The following is a 16,546-nucleotide window of genomic DNA, read 5'->3' as shown; positions in this document are numbered from 1 at the left end:
CTCTACCACCAAAACATCTGCTGCTTTTGAGCTTTGTCATTGCGATTTATGGACTAGTCCTGTATTAAGCATCTCAGGTTTTCAATATTATCTTGTTATATTGGATGACTTTACCCACTTCACTTGGATGTTTCCTATTCGTAATAAGTCTGAAGTTCATGCTCTTCTTGTGGCGTTCTATGCATATGTTCGCACGCAGTTCTCATCCTCCATTAAAGCTTTTCAGACCGACAATGGACGAGAATTCGACAACACTGCAAACCGTGCTCTATTTACCGCCCATGGAACTCTTCTTCGCCTCACCTGCCCATACACCTCCCAACAAAATGGCAAGGCCGAACGTATCCTTCGTACACTCAATGATGGTGTCCGCACTCTCCTTATACATGCATCCATGCCATACCCATGGTGGGCTGAGGCTCTCGCCACCTCCACATACCTTCTCAATCGCCGCCCATGCACAGCCAACATCATTACCACTCCCTACGAGCTTCTTCACGGTCGTGCCCCCGATTTTAAGTCTCTTCGCGTGTTTGGCTGCCTGTGCTATCCCAATCTTACTGCCACCGCACCTCACAAACTCGCACCCCGTTCTACTCCTTGTGTTTTCTCGGCTATCCGGACGGGCGCAAAGGGTATCGCTGCTATGATCCACTGACTCGGCGCATTATTTTCTCACGGCATGTTACCTTTGTGGAAAAAGTGTTTCCTTTCAGCTCCCTGGACTTCAGCATCGCCCCGGCATCTCCATCACGCGACAGCCACGATGCTACTCCTCCGGCTTACGACGATCATGTGGCGCCCCCTGCATGCCACAGTAACGGGCCATGCAGCCCGTTCCCGCGCGGATCGTCCTTGGGCCGCTCTTCTTCACCATCCACGGCCCGCGACTCGGCCTCCTCAGCTCGCGACTCCACGTCTCTGACGCTAGCTCGCGGCTCCGCGTCCCTGACGCCCGACGCCGGCTCAGCCCGCGGCTCGGCCCGCGGCTCAGATTCTTCGGCCCGTGGCTCGGTTTCCTCGGCACACGGTTCTGCGTCCCTGACGCCGGACGTCCGCGCTGCCCGTGGCTCCGCGTCCCTGACGCCTGACGCCGCGCCTTCCAGCTCGGCGCCTGCTTCGTCGCCTCCCCGCCACCGCATGGTCACTCGCGCTCGGCATGGCGTCTTCAAGCCGAACCCTCGCTACGGACTTGTCGCCACCACGACGGTGTCGCCCCTCCCATCCTCCGTCCGGGAAGCTCTCCGCGACCCCAACTGGCGCCAGGCGATGCAGGAGGAATTCGACGCCCTCTCGTCGAACACCACCTGGATGTTGGTCCCTCGGCCTCCCCACACCAACGTCGTCACCGGCAAATGGGTCTTCCGGCACAAGACCCGCGAGGACGGCTCCCTCGAGCGGTACAAGGCACGCTGGGTCGTTCGTGGTTTTGCCCAACGTCCTGGTGTCGACTATGGCGAAACTTTTTCGCCGGTCGTCAAACCGGCAACGATTCACACTGTGCTTACTTTCGCGTCCTCCCGTAACTGGCTTGTGCACCAGTTGGACGTGAAGAATGCCTTCCTCAACGGCATCCTCGACGAACAGGTCTACTGCTACCAGCCGGCCGGTTTTGTCGATGCTCATCGCAAGGATCACGTCTGGAAGCTCGTCAAGTCTCTCTATGGCTTGAAGCAAGCACCGCGCGCGTGGTTTCAGCGCTTCGCCACCTTCGCCGTCACCATTGGCTTCACCGCCTCTCGTTCTGACGCTTCGCTCTTCATACTACGGCGGGGAACTGACGTGGCGTATCTCCTGCTATATGTTGACGACATCGTCTTGACGGCTTCCTCCTCGACACTGCTCCACGATCTCATTGCCAAACTCATGGTCGAGTTCGCAATGAAGGACCTGGGGCCCTTGCACTTCTTCCTCGGGATCCGTGTGCGTCGTACGTCTCGTGGCTTCTTCCTCAGTCAGGAGCAGTACGCCGAGGAGATCCTCCAGCGCGCCGGCATGTTGCAGTGTAAGACCGCCACCACGCCTGTCGACACCCTTCCCAAGGTTGCCGCCGACGCTGGTGACCCGGTTGCCGATCCCTCCGAGTACCGAAGCCTCGCCAGTGCCCTTCAATACTTGACCATGACGCGTCATGATCTTGCATATGCCGTGCAGCAAGTCTGCTTACACATGCACGATCCGCGTGACGGTCATCTCGCCATCGTCAAACGTATTCTCTGATACGTCCGCGGCACTACGAGCTCCGGTCTCCTGCTCCACAGCTCCTCTTCACTCGACATCGTCGCTTACTCGGATGCGGACTGGGCAGGCTGCCCGGACACACGGCGCTCTACCTCCGGCTACTGTGTTTATCTTGGCGGTGCTCTCGTGAGCTGGTCTTCCAAGCGCCAACCCAGTGTCTCGCGCTCGAGCGCCGAGGCTGAGTATCATGCTGTTGCCAATGCCGTTGCTGATTGTGTATGGCTCAGGCAACTCCTCGATGAGCTCGGTTCACCTCCCTCCAAAGCCACGGTGGTCTTTTGTGATAATATCTCAGCGGTGTACATGTCTACCAATCCAGTTCATCATCGACGAACGAAGCACATTGAGTTAGACATTCACTTTGTGCGCGAGAAGGTGGCTCTCGGCGAACTTCGGGTCGTTCATGTGCCTACTACTCAGCAGCTGGCTGATATCATGACCAAAGGACTCCCTACGGCGTCGTTTCAGTCATTCCGGTCCAGTCTATGTGTTTTGCCTAGCGCCGGCAGGGTGTTAACAGATAGCCTAATTATTGTTTAGATATTGTGGATATCTCTAACAGATCTCGGCCTGATCTTGCTATTCTTCTTGTGCAAGACATGAGCTGTTTGTAAGGCTATTTATAGCAACTATTCCAATCAATGGAATCAGTTGCCCCAAACCGAGTTCTCCTCCTGCCGTTCGTAGTTTAGGCTCCTTCACATCTTTCGGGCTGCAAGCCAGAGCCGGGCCTGGGCCGGGCCGCCCATGCCCATAGCCCATGTCCAATTACGGGCACATGTCCCAACCGTGCCTTGGGAGGAGCCGGGGAGCGACTCAGCGGACGACCCTGCCACTTGCAATTGCAAGCGCGCGAGCACATGCACACTCCTTTGTCAAGTCTGCAGCGCTCTACCCAACGCACGCTGCGCCTTTGTTGACATTTGCCACACGACCTGCACTGCACTGCAACATCCTCGATCCCCAAGCCCCAGCCGAGACCTTGACCGTCCTCTCGCTCCTCCGGGAATGGGATCCCTCCGTCTTTGACCCGCATATGATACTCCGCCACTAGCAGCCGGCTCCGACTCGACGGAGGCCCGCACACGCCGTGGCGCCGGCCGGCCGGCCGAGAGACTCCGTGGTCGCCGGCGAGGGTTGCAGCGGTCACGCGCATGTACAGCGAGATGAATGCGCGGGGGTTGCAACTTGGCGTGGCACCGCGGAGTTGGAGGGGAATTGAAGGAGGCGCGGGGCCGCACCGGACCGCAGCATCGGATTCCAACTGCTGCCCCTGCCCATGACGCATCGCACGCCTGGACCTGGGAGAGCAGAGCAGGAGGCCCAGGCTCTGTCGACCGTCGCCCTCCAATCCATCCTCGCAAGGTGGCACATGCGCTAGCCAGCCAGCCTCGACTATGCATTGCATGCTCACGTACACAGCTCACTTCTACAGCTCCTCAGCAGGAAGGAATCCATCCAGCCACCTAAAAGCCACCCCAAAAAGTGGACTTTTTTGCCTCAGCAGCTCATGCTGTCTTCTTCTTCTTCTGTTTGAGAACAATGTTGTCATTTTTACAAGCATACGAGTACAATCGAGACGCCAAGAGCAAAGGGAGGAATGCCTTTTTTTTATTTGAGACAGAGCAGTCAAATACGTAGCTCACGATTCATTTCAGATTATGTTTCGTAACCACAACGGGAGTATATATTTTGGCAAGGATAAATACTTAGAATGCAGTACCAGTAGTATAGCAGTAAAAAATATTTTGTACACTCGTGGCATCGCCATCGATTCGTCTTGAACTCTCGATGAGCAACAATGAATGGGACAGCAAGATAGTGCTACGCCGCGCCGCATCGCCGCACGCGCTGGCCGGCCGGCAACGGGGCTGTGAATGTGAAGAAGACCGGCGAGGCGGAGCGGCAACGTGCGACGGCGGCTGCACCGGCCGGCCATCGGTATTCAGTATGGGCGCATGCCGACGTAGTTGCCGGGCGGGTCGTAGTTGCAGGTGATGAAGGTGCCGCGGCCGGCGTAGCACTCGACCATGGCGCACCCCACGCGGGTGCTGCCGCGCCACACGATCTGCGTGTAGTGCCCGCACATGCCGCCGCTGCAGCGGTTGCTCCAGTAGTCGTACCGGGGCCGCTCCGCCAGCCACGCCCCCACGGCCTGCGCCGGCGCCCAGCCCGTGCCGCTGCCCCAGAAGAGGTTCTCGCCGTAGGGCCCGGACGAGTGCACCAGCGCGCAGTCCCCGCGCCGCGACTCGGCGTACGACCGCGCGTACGCCGCCACCCGCTCGTCCCACCTCAGCGCCGGCAGCCCCATCGCCGCCCGCGCCGCGTTCTGCTGGAACAGGAACTGCGCCCGGTAGTCCCCGCCGCGGGGGTAGCCGGCGTCGACCACGACGAGGAGGGCCGCATTGCACAGCGCGGCGGCGATGAGGGCGATGGCCAGCTGGGCTCGGGTACAAGTGGAGGAGGAGGAGGGGGCCATTGGAGGTGGGTGGTGCTGCTCTGCTCTGCTTACGGACGGGAGGTTGGTTGATATATATGGAGGCTTGGAGGGAGGGAGGGAGGGCAAGAAATCTTGTCAGAATATTTTTAAGATGTGTCGTTGGGGAGGCGAGGCCATGTTCCGCCATGATTGCGCGCTCTGGAACTGGAAGGAAGGTCTACCTAAAATGAAAATCAACTGGAATCAAATTAGCAGCAGCAGCGGCTCTTTTCCGGGCGGTGCTTATTGAATTATTAGTGCTCCACTCCACTGGAATCAAATTGCTGCTAACTGATTAGTTCGTTCGTTGTAGGCTGGTCAGAATGTGCATTGAGCACGTTGATCAAACCTGCCTTGGCCCGTCTTTTCCAAGTAATTGACATCCTGTCTCTGAATTCACCGTTAAATTGCTCATCCGCTTCAGTTAAGTTGCTAACTAGAGCATGCAGACAAATGCTTTTGGAGATGATTCAGAAATTTTGTTGATCGAACTCTGGGACACTGGCATGATGGAACAGCTGTGTTTAGAATGTCATTCAATTGGCCAGGGTGGTCGTTCAGACATAAAGAGGCAGAAAGACGCGCATCGTGGCATCGGCACGTCATGACGCGCCGCATGAATCAACAGGGAATGGCATGCTAGATACATCCATTTCCGCGACAAAGAATTCCAAACGAAGGGAGTAGCACACTGTCAAGCTCACCAAAAGGCGCCCTTTACAACTCAGATTTGCTGCCTTGCCAACACAGTGATAGTCGGCTCTTCTGGAAGCGCTGTCCGAAACTAAAAAGGTTACTCCCTCCGTCTCATAATATAACTGTGTACTGTCAAAAACGCCATAATATAAGAGTGTACCGTCAAAAACTCTCTTATATTATAAAACCAAGGGAGCAGTTTGGAGTGATAATCTTGCATATAGACGTGGGTAGACAGCTCTAGCATTTGTACCCTACGCTATCTCGTGATTTTTCTGCATTGAAATTAGCTTAGTTTCTTGAGCTAGGCAGGTAGGGCAGTAGCATTATTCAGAAGCTGACCTACCGAATATATAGCCGGAAATGTGAACGGCGTCGTGCCATGGTTGGAACTTTGGAAGGTTTCTGTCTGGCCGGTACCACGTAGTACCAACTGGCGAACAACGTGCCAATCGCTGGCTGTCAAGAGCGCTGCCCAATATGCGCCGAAACAAATGGAGCGGATGATGAGGCCAACTCCATAGCGCGATCCCAAACGGACATCCGGTTTGGTCGGATTTTGTCTCTTTTGGATGGCAATGGGTTCGTCCATGTCCGCGTTTGTTCGATGGGTCGTGGATGCGCTCAACGCGCGGCCGCATCCCAAAACCTGTCCAGGGTGGACGTGAATAAAAAAAAATATAAACTTAAATGAAATGACTAAAAAAGTAAATAAATGCAGTTAAAAAACATAAAACATATATAGGGGTTACAGCCACAAAACGGCCCAGTTTCTCAGTCCACTTAAACGGCCCAGTTTCATAATTAACTTAAAAACAAAATAAATAAAAAACGCCTCCCACGCGCTCCTGCCGCGCCCATCGATGCCGTGGCCGTCGCCCTCTTCACTGGCCGCCAGTGTCGTCGTCGTCGCTGACGAGGTCGACGTAGTCCGGCGGCGTCCACAGGTGGGCCGGCGGTCCGTGGTGCACGCGGGCGGCGGGCTGGAAAGTGGCCGGTGCCTGCACAACCTCCTCCCGAGGCGAGACCTCCCGCTCCGGCGACCGCGGCGGCGTGGGGCACCAGTTCACGGCCCCAGGGCGGCCGCCATCTACTCAGCGGAGCACGACCAGCTCCACCCCTGGCCCACCAGGTCAGGGTGGAACGCGGCCACCAGCGGCTCCTCCACCACCTCCTCCTTCGGCACCATCTCCAGCTCGGGGATGGCGACGTCGCCGGCTGCGGAGAGGGCCGTCATCTCCTCGAGGCCCTCCCATTGGCGCTCGTCGTGCGTGTGCATGGAGTCCTCCAGCACACGCGCCATGAGCCGGGCCTCCTCCTCCGCCGTCATGCGAGGAGGTGGGGGTGGCGATGGAGATGGCGACGGCGACGGCGTGTGCGTCAGGCCGCGCACCCGCGTACGCCCGCGCGTCTGGGGAGCCGCTCGGGGCTCACGTGGCCGCCGCGGCCCTGTCGACGTGCCGGCGAAGATCGACGCCCGCCGCATGTCGTGCTCATCGCGGAACCAAGTGTCCCACAATGGCGAGTCGGGGGCGTACCTCTCGTCGTAGTAGAGGCCGTCCGGGAGGAGGCGGCGGCGGCGCTGGATCTCCTGGCGGCGCGCACGGCCGCTCAGCGGGACGGGCGGGATCGGCACGCGGTCGGTCGACAGGTGCCAGTTATTGGGGAGGTGGACGTCGCTCCAGGGCAGCGGCGTCCTCGTCTCCCAATAACGGCGGCAGACGGCCGCCTCGATGTAGTGCCAGTTGCGCTCGCCGGCGGCCGCAGGCGCGATGGAGAACGCGGGCGGCGCGGGGGCCCGACGTGGTGGCGATGGCGACACGGGCTCCTCCTTCTTCACTGAGCCGCGGTCGTGCTTGCCTTTGCGGCCGTAGTTCCATAGCCCCATAGCTGCGGGCGGCCGGCCGGCGAGTTCTTAGCTAGGGTTTGGGATTGGGGCTGTCGGGTTTCGAGGAGGCCGCGGGGTGGCGTGGGGCAGTGTGGACGACGACCGGTCTACGGTTCCCATTTAAGAAGGACCGCGACCCCTCGCCTGGGCGGATGACAGGCGGGGCCGCCCGCGCGTGCGCATTGATGTGGGCGGGTAGAAGGTAGGTGGCCGCTTGCCACGCGGCCCTGACGCGAACGAGGCGCGCGTCCGTTTGGTTTCCGCCGCGACCCAAACCCGGCACAAGTTTGCGCTCGAAATGGGTCGGTCCGGACACAAAACGGACCAGATGGGTCCAGCTCATTGCGCGCTGAGCCGCCTCGTTTGTCCGTTTTATCCCAAACAGACGGAACCGGACAGGATAGGATCGCACGATGGAGTTGGCCTGAGGACTTTTGTGGCGTCCGGGCCACCGCCATGCCTTGGCTGCACCGGACAAGACGAGCGCCACAAATTCGACACTGAATAAATAAATCGTACGGGTACGGGAGATAATTGCAGGGTTAGTTGTTTAGCTAGGACAAAACAAACAACACGGTGTTGGGTGTTCAGAGTTTGAGTACTGTAGTGCATATATTTGATCTATCTTACGTCAAAATAAGTGCGTGGTGTTTAACTCAAAGTCATAACTGAGTACCTGGCTACCAGTAGCATACACCGTGTGTGAAGCATATATCTCATAGGATGCTACGTTTAACAGCCGAGCTCATATTTTCGAAAAGGGACGCTTTGTTACTTAAAAATTTGAAGTATTACATCCGGCATCCGCATAACTAAAATATACACAGCCAATAAAGTCATCACGCCAAGCCAAAATAAAAGAAGAAGGCGAAATACAATGAAAAAATGTATGATCTGTATAACGCCTAAACCGAAGGTGGCACAATCCTAAGGTCATGCTACCACCTATGTTGGGTAAAAATCTTATCATTTCTATATAGCCAAAGAGACCAAATTACGGCAAGCGCTCCCAACATGGGAAGAATTCTAAACCTGTGATCAATCTCATGTAGCCAGTTGCCAAATATATTAGCAACACTACAAGGAGGATACGAGACACAAGCTATTTGAATGACTGACTATATAGAACGGGCCAATTTATATTGGAAAAACAAATGTTTTATTGTTTCATCATGCGCACAAAAGACACATTGCGTACTTTCATGCCAATTCCTCTTAATAAAGTTATCTTTGTTAAGAATGACGCCGCGACGAAGATACCATGCAAATATTTTATTCTCAAGAGATATCTTCCTCTTTCAGATCTTTTTGTTATTATCAATTGGCATGTTAGACTGGATCAAAACTCTATACATAGACTTGACTGAGAATTGCCCATTCGCATGTAGGTTCTAATGAAATACACCGGACCTGTGACAATTGTACCGTGGTTAACCGCTGGAGTGGTATGTTTCACGATTGGAGTCTAGGTCCAATTAAATCTCTTTTCAACGTCGCATTTGACGAAAATGATTTCAAAACCTTGGCAACTGTATCAGCCTTCTGACGCACAATATTGTATAGAGCTAGATATTATTCCATGAGTATAGCATTACCTAGCCACTGATCCTCTCATAATCTAATTTCTGAGCCATCCTTAATCGACAAGGAACCATAGCGGAAGAAATATTTCTTCGTTGTCATTAGTCCCCAGGTTTCCAGTATACTAGGGATACCTCCTTTGAACCCACATATTTTCTTCTTTGGAGGGTCTGTCATACACCATCTTCCGTTAATAATTTAAACAACCATTTCCCAAGGAGGGCCCTATTCTTAACCTCAAGGTCATGAATGCCCAACCCGCCTTGGTCCTTGGGACGGCAAAGCACACTCCATTTTGCCAGTCGAGCTCATATGTGTGTCTTCTTTAAAAAAATGTTGTATAGGACAATACTTTTCCTGAACACAACCATAGAAACACATAAAGGCATGTTTCCAACCTACCTTCCAGTACTGAGAGTTTTACATCTTTAACTAAAGAGTTATATAGGTTACTCTCCTGTGTTAATCAATAATTTGTTTTCTTAGGTCCTAATTCTTGGGATTTTCGATCACAAAGGTTGGGTTAGTACTAAGGTGTAACACATATGAGCCTCATGCTCATCTTCCTCGATGCATTATCTATCACATTTCATGATTGTCCCTTTGTAAAGAGATCAATCAGGTTTTGTCTATTTGATTATATGTAATCGTTATTATTTTAGAGTTTCTCAACTTTTGAAAAGACTTCAAATGTCTCTTCACTTGTCTTGAGGACTTTGCATTATCCTCAGAAATCTTTACCTTGACGATATCCACTTGGTTGTCACAATTTGTAAGAATAACCGGCACTAGTTTTGCAACTACACGCAAGTCCATTAAGAGATAACGCAACCACTCTGCCTCTACAGTAGTTGTATCTAAAGTAGTGGTTCCATGTTTTTTTTAGAAAAGGAGGAGGACTCCCGGCCTCTGCATCTGAGCGATGCATGCGATCACTTTATTAATAATTCTCAAAGACCTTACAAAGTCATACAACAGTAAGACTAAAGCCGCCGTCTAAGCAACAACTGTCGCTACTCCTATCCAATTGATGAAGGGGCGCTGAATAGCCTGCGCCTAATACCAAACAGACATCGCAGCCAAACCTAAACATCTAAGACCTGAGGTCCCAACCAGGACGCCTGCCGGGTATAGGGCACCTACCAGTCCGGCGCACTCCTCAACCAGGAGGTCTGCCGGGTATGAGACCGCCGCAGCCACCTGCCATCAATCCATCTTCAGAGCTATACTGTTGCATCTACCGTGCCAGGTCTCTCTCCCATCGTCGCCACCACGACGCCAGACAACGTCGTCCTCCTGCGCGAGTCCATCCTCGCACATCGAACTCCGAATCTGCACTGCACCACGCCGTCGAGATCTGTCGCCATCAATGTGTAGGATGAAGCACCGCTCCATCAAAGATGCCATCCGCTGGTCCCGCGAAGCCGAGTGCACCTCCAAGAATGCTGCCCCCAAGGGGGTAACGACACATGCTTGCCGCCAACATCCGATCAACTGATCTAGGGATTCCCCCGGAGGTGTTGAGTGGAGTTGGGAGTTTCACCTCGATGACGCCTTCATGAAGGAAACGATGATAGGGGCATCGTCATCACCGGCTCCGGCCATCGACCGAAAACCAGGTTTTCACCCGGATTCGTCCTAAGAAATCCACCCGACAACGTGTGCACCGTCTCGACCGCCTTCAAAGCCCCAGATCCAGCCGCCCAGATCCGGCGACCAACCGCAACAACAGTGCCACCGTAGGAGCCCTGGCGCACCGGCCACTGCCTGAGTGTGCCACCACTGGAGCCTAGGAGGAGGGCTCCCACCCCGCCTCACCAAGCCGCGAGAGCTGCCGAGATGGATCCCGTGCGCTCGTCACCATATCTGATCCGAACCAATCCATAGCAGATCATCGTCACAGGCCCGCCTTGGACAGGGACTGCACCACGCCACGCCGCCGCGGGAGACCCTAGCTTCACCATCCGCCACCCTCCAGGGCCGCCGCCCCGGGATCCAGACAGAACATCGCCGCTTCCACCGGCCATGTTCCGCCGCTGCCGACCGGCCAAGCCGCCGGCCACTGCGACCTCCGTCGCCATGACCAAGCATGCCCACCGAGCAGCCGACACCACCAGATCTTCCACGAAGCCCGCCGCTCCGCCGCCTCCTCCCATCACCACGCCGCCAAGGCGCCGTCAGCGGACCAGATCGGCCGCGCCGCCGAGACAACGACACAGATCGGGGAGGAGGGCCCCTGCGCCCCGGGTGATCCGCCTCACCCAAAAGAACGTGGGAGGGAAGGGGGCCTCCGCCGCCGCTGTCAGCCGCCCGGGGCTTTGCCCGGCGACCTCCTCCAACGGCGGCGGAGGGGAGGGGAGGGAGGGGTTGGGAGCCCGGCGGCGGTGGGGGTAGGGTTCCGCCCGAGCCGCCCTTGCGGGGGCGACATGGGGGAGGTGTCTCCCGGCCGGTAGTGGTTCCATGGTGACCTCATCAATATGGTATGTTTACAAAACCTCCATGATAGTGCACTCCTCCATGAGTTAGCACATACCCACTTGTGACATAGAACACATGAACATAAAAAATCTAGTACGAGTCACTAATATCCTTGAAGCACATAGCATGCCCTGAATAAGGAATTCCAAAAATATTATACCTCTCAGAGAGCGCATGAACTGAATGTCAATGATCATCTCCCGGGGTCGGACATGATGTAACACCCATAGTGTCATGCTATAGTGACCTCACACTAATGGTGCCATGTCATCAAGTTTAACTGCCACTTGATAAAAATCAAAGCCAATTTCAAATTTAAAATAAAGTCAAATAAATTATTTCTTCAAACAGTAAAACTAAAATGTTCACAATTTTCTATAAATTCCCCTGATCTCTGTCATGTTGAACCCAACATTTTTTGACCCACCAATTAAGCCCTAGGAATTTATAAAGTGGTCCAACATAAAATAAAATAGCCTTTTCAAAATAAACAAATATTTATACTTTTTCTTTTGACCTAAAACTTTGTGCATTAGTGCTGCACCGGAATCAAATTGCTAACTGATCAGTTCGTTGTAGGCTGGTCAGAATGTGCATTGAGCACGTTGATCAGACGTGCCTTGGCCCGTCTTTTCCTGTTTTCCAAGTAATTGACATCTCGTCTCGGAATCTACAGTTCAACTGTTCATCCGCTTCAGTTAAGTTGCTAACTAGAGCAAGTACAAATGCATTTGGAGATTATTCAGAAATTCTATAGATGACTACTTCCTCCGCATAAATATAAAAAACTATCTTATATTATGGAACGGAGAGGGTAGATCACATGGACTCTGGATGGACTCTGGTAGGCACTGCTAAATGGCATGATGGACCAGCTGTTCACGGAATGCCATTCAATTGGCCAGGGTGGTCGTTCAGAAAGAAAGAGGCAGACGGCGCGCATCGTGGCATCAGCACGTCATGACGCGCCGCATGAATCAACAGGGAATGACACTGCCGAGCTCGCCAAAAGGCGCTCTTTACAACTCAGACTAGCTGCCCTGCCAACACAGTGATAGTCTTTCCAAAACAACCTTGCTATACGTACAATCAATTCCCGTCCAACATGTACGATTAGAGACAAAATGTAGATGATCCAGTTTGTGGGCCATAACAAGCTATCCGACGAAAATTAATCGTACGCAGAGCTGTTTCGTTTCCAAAACTGTACGAAGGAGGTTTACAGTGACGAGTCTTTTGACATGAAAGCACAACAATTATTTTGGTACGGGGCGGCGAACTAAAACGACGACACTTATTTTAGAACAGAGGAGGTACATCTGTTGTGATTTCTCTGCATCGAAATTAGATTTGCTTCTTGAGCTGGGCAGGGCAGTGGCATTATTCAGAAGCTGACCTACCGAATAACCAGAAATGTGAACGGCGTCGTGCCATCTTTCATGGTTGGAGCTTTGAAGGGTTTCTGTCTGTTTGGTAGTACGTACCAACTGGCGAACAACGTGCCAATCGCTGGCTGTCAAGAGCGCTGCCCGATATGCGCCGGAACAAATGGAGCCGATGATGAGGACTTTTGTGGCGTCCGGGCCACCGGCCTGCCTTGGCTGCACCGGACAAGCCGAGCATCACAAATGCGACATTGAATAAACAAATCGTACGGGTACGGGAGATAATTGTAGGGTTGGTTTTACCAGGACAATAGTACTACAAAACAAAATGACACGGTGTTGGGTGTTCAGAATTTGAGTAGTGCATACTGGATCTATATTATGTCAAAATTAGAGCCCCTACAGCCGGACTTGTCAAATCTGGCCTCTCAAACATCCGCAGGTATTGACCGGTCAGTTGGTGTTATGCATCCGAGTACCTCATTTTAGACCCCCTAGATAAATACAAACCATGCAAAAGAATCATACATACTACGTACTACATACTACCCTAGCCTAGGCATCATCGTCGCAGATGTTCACGGTGTCGGTGTTGGGCAGCGGGTAAATGGGCGTGTAAGAGGGCTCCGGCTCCGCATCCTCATCCGTAGACACGAGCATCTCGTCAAAGACCGCGGCATGCTCCGCCTCCGCCTCCGATTCCGAACACAAGGAACCGAGGATCGCCCTGCTGCTCCATCCACAAATCTGCATCCCCACGTCCTCCTCGCCCTCATCCTCCAGCTCCTCCTCCTCCTCCTCCTCCTCCTCCTCCTCAACCTCCTACTCCTCTTCAACCTCATTCTCCTTCACCTCCAAGTCCTCCTCCGGATCCACTACGTCCGAAGGTAGCCCCGAAGCGATCCGGGATTCGCGCCATGCCCGGATCTGCTCAAGGAGCTGCAGCCGACACGCGAGCGTTAGATATGTGTAGCTTCTTACCCGGCGGCGTGGGCGCATAGCTACTACTTACTAGTGGTGGTGGACGACGAGTGGAAAGTGGCGGCGGTGGCGAACGGGAGGGAGGAAATGTGGATAGTAGGGTTTCGGTGTCCGCGGTCAGCTTAAATAGCCGGGCTAAGCACTATGCGGCCCACCGGAGCGGTGCCACACGGCGTCATCGGTCCGACGGAGGAGACGAGCTTCGGACCGCCGGGTTTCGCAGTGTTTTCCTATGGGACCCCATCGTTAGTCCTACGTGGCGGACGCGCCCGTGCGTCCATATCCGCTCCTGATTTGGGCTGGGTATGAGGGGTCAGCCCGGGCGTTTGAGGCCCGTTTGAAGAACCCGTCCGGTCGTATTTTCGTGACCGGACAGTGACTGAGCCGTCAGCCCGGCCGTTTGAGGCGGGTTTGGGACGCCCAATTGTAGATGCTCTTAGTACATAGTGTTTAACTCAAAGCCATAACGAGCACTCCCTCTCTAAAACTAATATAAGAACATTTAGATCCCACAGTTGTAGAGAGAGAGTGATTGTTATGACTTTGAGTTAAACAGATCGTTTAGATCACTAAATGATCTTATGTTTGTTTACAGAGTACCTCGCTACCAGTACCCTACCCCGTGGGTGGAGCATATATGCCGTGCTCCCGCTATCTTCACGAGACTACTAGAGGTCGGTACGTATCCGCGTGCACCGGTGCTTGTGGTGCTACCGGTGCACTGGACCTCCTACGGCATTTTAGAATGTTTCAAACAAGGCGGGAAAAAACAGAGCACATTCACACAACATTAATGTTTGTTGTCCTAAAAATTTAAATCAAAAATTGAAACATTGCTCGAGATATAAAATTGGTAAATTTGACATCAGTGTGATAATGGGTCAAATCTAAAGCTCAACTTATGTTACATACTATTTAGGAGAGTGGCGTTACTGAGAAGGGCGGTAGCTGAACGGGTATCCGTCGGTCCACCCATGGGGATTAGCGCTAGTGGGTCCGTGGCAGCATATACGGGCTTAGTAAAATGAGGACGATCGGTACAATACGGAGTGAACAGTGCTGTACGCCAGCCTGAATATGGCAGTCAGTAACGATGACCAGCCGATCCGTGGCTCGGGTCCGTCAAGAGCTGACCCCCGGATCAGGAACGTAATGGCGCTCCGTTTGCTGCGAAGACAGCGCCGTCCATGGCGCAGTAAATGATGGTTGGTAGCCGCATTGTGGAGCAAATGCAAAAAAATCATGGCCGGGGGGTGAGGTATTCACTTTCCCCATTTCCCCTTTCCATTTACCGAGTTAAGAACCGGCGACAGGCGAACCCCATGGCGGCGGCGGGGGGTGCGGCGATGTATGCCGGAATAGTACAAAACGGCATGGAATTTCTGCTAGACCAAGTCGACAGGTACACTTTCTCCATCGATTTGCTCTGTTCCATTCGTTGCGTGGGGGTGGGGGGGGGGTCGCATAAGGAGAAATAATTGACTGTTGTTCGATCTGCTGTCCAAGTCGTAGGTTCCCACTGATAGAGGTCACAGCCGATGTTGAGCGGCCAGATCCTTTGGTGCTGATGGACGTGCGGCGGTCAGCACCGCCTGCAGCCGACTCATTGTGCGCTGTTGTAGTTGGCAACCTGGGCGATTGTTCTGAGCAGAATAGATTAGCCGGCAAGAGGAGATTTTTCTGTCTTGGCTCCAGGAAAGTAAGTCAGCTCTCTCGCCTCAGTTGATGTAAGCTTGTTTCCCTTTGCTGTCTGTTGTATTCAAATTCCTGGTTAACGAACTACTCAGGAGGAATCAGATGTTTCATCGGTCGCCGTGGTTGGACTTGCATCAGATGCTATGAGCTGCAACGTCCAAGAAGGCGCACCCGAACATTTTCAGTCAGAGGCAAGTTCAGTACTAGCATGCTCGCTTTTCTGCTCGCCAAGCTGACCGGTACATTTTTCTTCTGAATTTTACAGCCGGAGATCGTGAATGGGATGGTAGCCGCGACAGCCAGCGAGGAGGGGCAGACCTCCAAGTTCGCCCTGTCTGCGAACAGCACTGCCGTGCCAACTCATGAAGAAGGATTCGGTAAGCACGATCCAGATGCAGAAAGAGAAGTATACGAGCTGGACTCAGGGGAGGTGGACGACGCTGATTGCTCTGATGCAGACGGGGCTGATGTAGGTGACGTCCATGCAGGGGATGAAGTCTGCAGCCACCGTGCTAAGCGAATTCGTGTGTGTGTTACCGAACACCTCGTCTAGTGGTTAAAAGTCAGTATGGTAATGTGTGGTAATTTCTCCTTACCACTAATATCTGTACACTGGCTACGGTTTGGGTTGTGTGTTATGTGCGTCGAGTGTTGTTCGCCAGCAACTGTTCTTTTCTGGATTGTTCTGTTTTATGACGTGACGTCCAAGGTGCTCTGTTTTATGAGATGATGCTATCAGCAAGACCATAGATGCACTTGGCTGTTGTGTCAGATCCATATGTAAATCATATATGGGGATGGTTGTGTGTGCGTGTGCGTTCGGGGTGGATGCGCTACCAGATAAACAATTTAGTCATGTGAGGCCGCTATTAACTGATCGCCTGTAACCTTTTAGTTGACTAAAATTTCGCTTGTACTGCATTAACTAGGTACTTAACCGATTCCCCGACCGTGTTAAATTGGGTATAACTTTGCTGCGAGTACATCGAACCGTCCATTGCCCGCCGCTATTTTTGCAGGCAAGCCCGGTCAGCAGCAGTCACCGTGACCAGAAGCAAGGTGGACCGACAGTTGCATACACATCAAGCTGTTAAAAGAAAAACGGATGAGCATGCCAGGAGC

At 53.4% G+C, this 16,546-nt stretch overlaps 2 protein-coding genes across 3 annotated transcripts; one reads left to right on the top strand and one right to left on the bottom strand.

Annotated features, from left to right (window-relative positions):
• Positions 1–3,870: 3,870 nt before the first annotated feature.
• On the bottom strand, positions 3,871–4,772 carry LOC109772387 (pathogenesis-related protein PR-1). Its single transcript, XM_020331073.4, has one exon. It carries the CDS (start codon positions 4,718–4,720, stop codon positions 4,187–4,189), a length of 534 nt encoding a protein of 177 aa, XP_020186662.1. The 5' UTR covers positions 4,721–4,772; the 3' UTR covers positions 3,871–4,186.
• A 10,170-nt stretch (positions 4,773–14,942) lies between these two features.
• Positions 14,943–16,231, top strand: LOC120965943 (uncharacterized). Of its 2 annotated transcripts, none has more exons than XM_040391462.3 (4): positions 14,943–15,131; positions 15,242–15,428; positions 15,517–15,615; positions 15,690–16,231. In XM_040391462.3, exons 1-4 carry the CDS (start codon positions 14,959–14,961, stop codon positions 15,975–15,977), a joined length of 747 nt encoding a protein of 248 aa, XP_040247396.2. In that variant the 5' UTR covers positions 14,943–14,958; the 3' UTR covers positions 15,978–16,231. The 2 variants fall into 2 exon arrangements, with proteins under 2 accessions (XP_040247396.2, XP_040247394.2); XM_040391460.3 differs by having other exon boundaries at positions 14,946–15,131; positions 15,236–15,428.
• The last annotated feature ends 315 nt before the right edge of the window (positions 16,232–16,546 follow it).

Source organism: Aegilops tauschii, chromosome 6 (genome assembly GCF_002575655.3).
Source record: "Aegilops tauschii subsp. strangulata cultivar AL8/78 chromosome 6, Aet v6.0, whole genome shotgun sequence".
Taxonomy (NCBI): domain Eukaryota; kingdom Viridiplantae; phylum Streptophyta; class Magnoliopsida; order Poales; family Poaceae; genus Aegilops; species Aegilops tauschii.
The sequence above is the reverse complement of the archived record's forward strand: the minus strand, read 5'-3'. Positions and strand labels throughout refer to the sequence as shown.

Excerpts from the sequence above, each read along its gene's own strand:
- LOC109772387 (XM_020331073.4), bottom strand. The coding sequence starts at position 4,720 with ATGGCCCCCTCCTCCTCCTCCACTTGTACCCGAGCCCAGCTGGCCATC.
- LOC120965943 (XM_040391460.3), top strand. The coding sequence starts at position 14,959 with ATGCAAAAAAATCATGGCCGGGGGGTGAGGTATTCACTTTCCCCATTT. Across the intron at positions 15,132-15,235 it reads CTGCTAGACCAAGTCGACAG|TCGTAGGTTCCCACTGATAG; the intron begins GTACACTTTCTC and ends CTGCTGTCCAAG. Across the intron at positions 15,429-15,516 it reads TCTGTCTTGGCTCCAGGAAA|GAGGAATCAGATGTTTCATC; the intron begins GTAAGTCAGCTC and ends CGAACTACTCAG.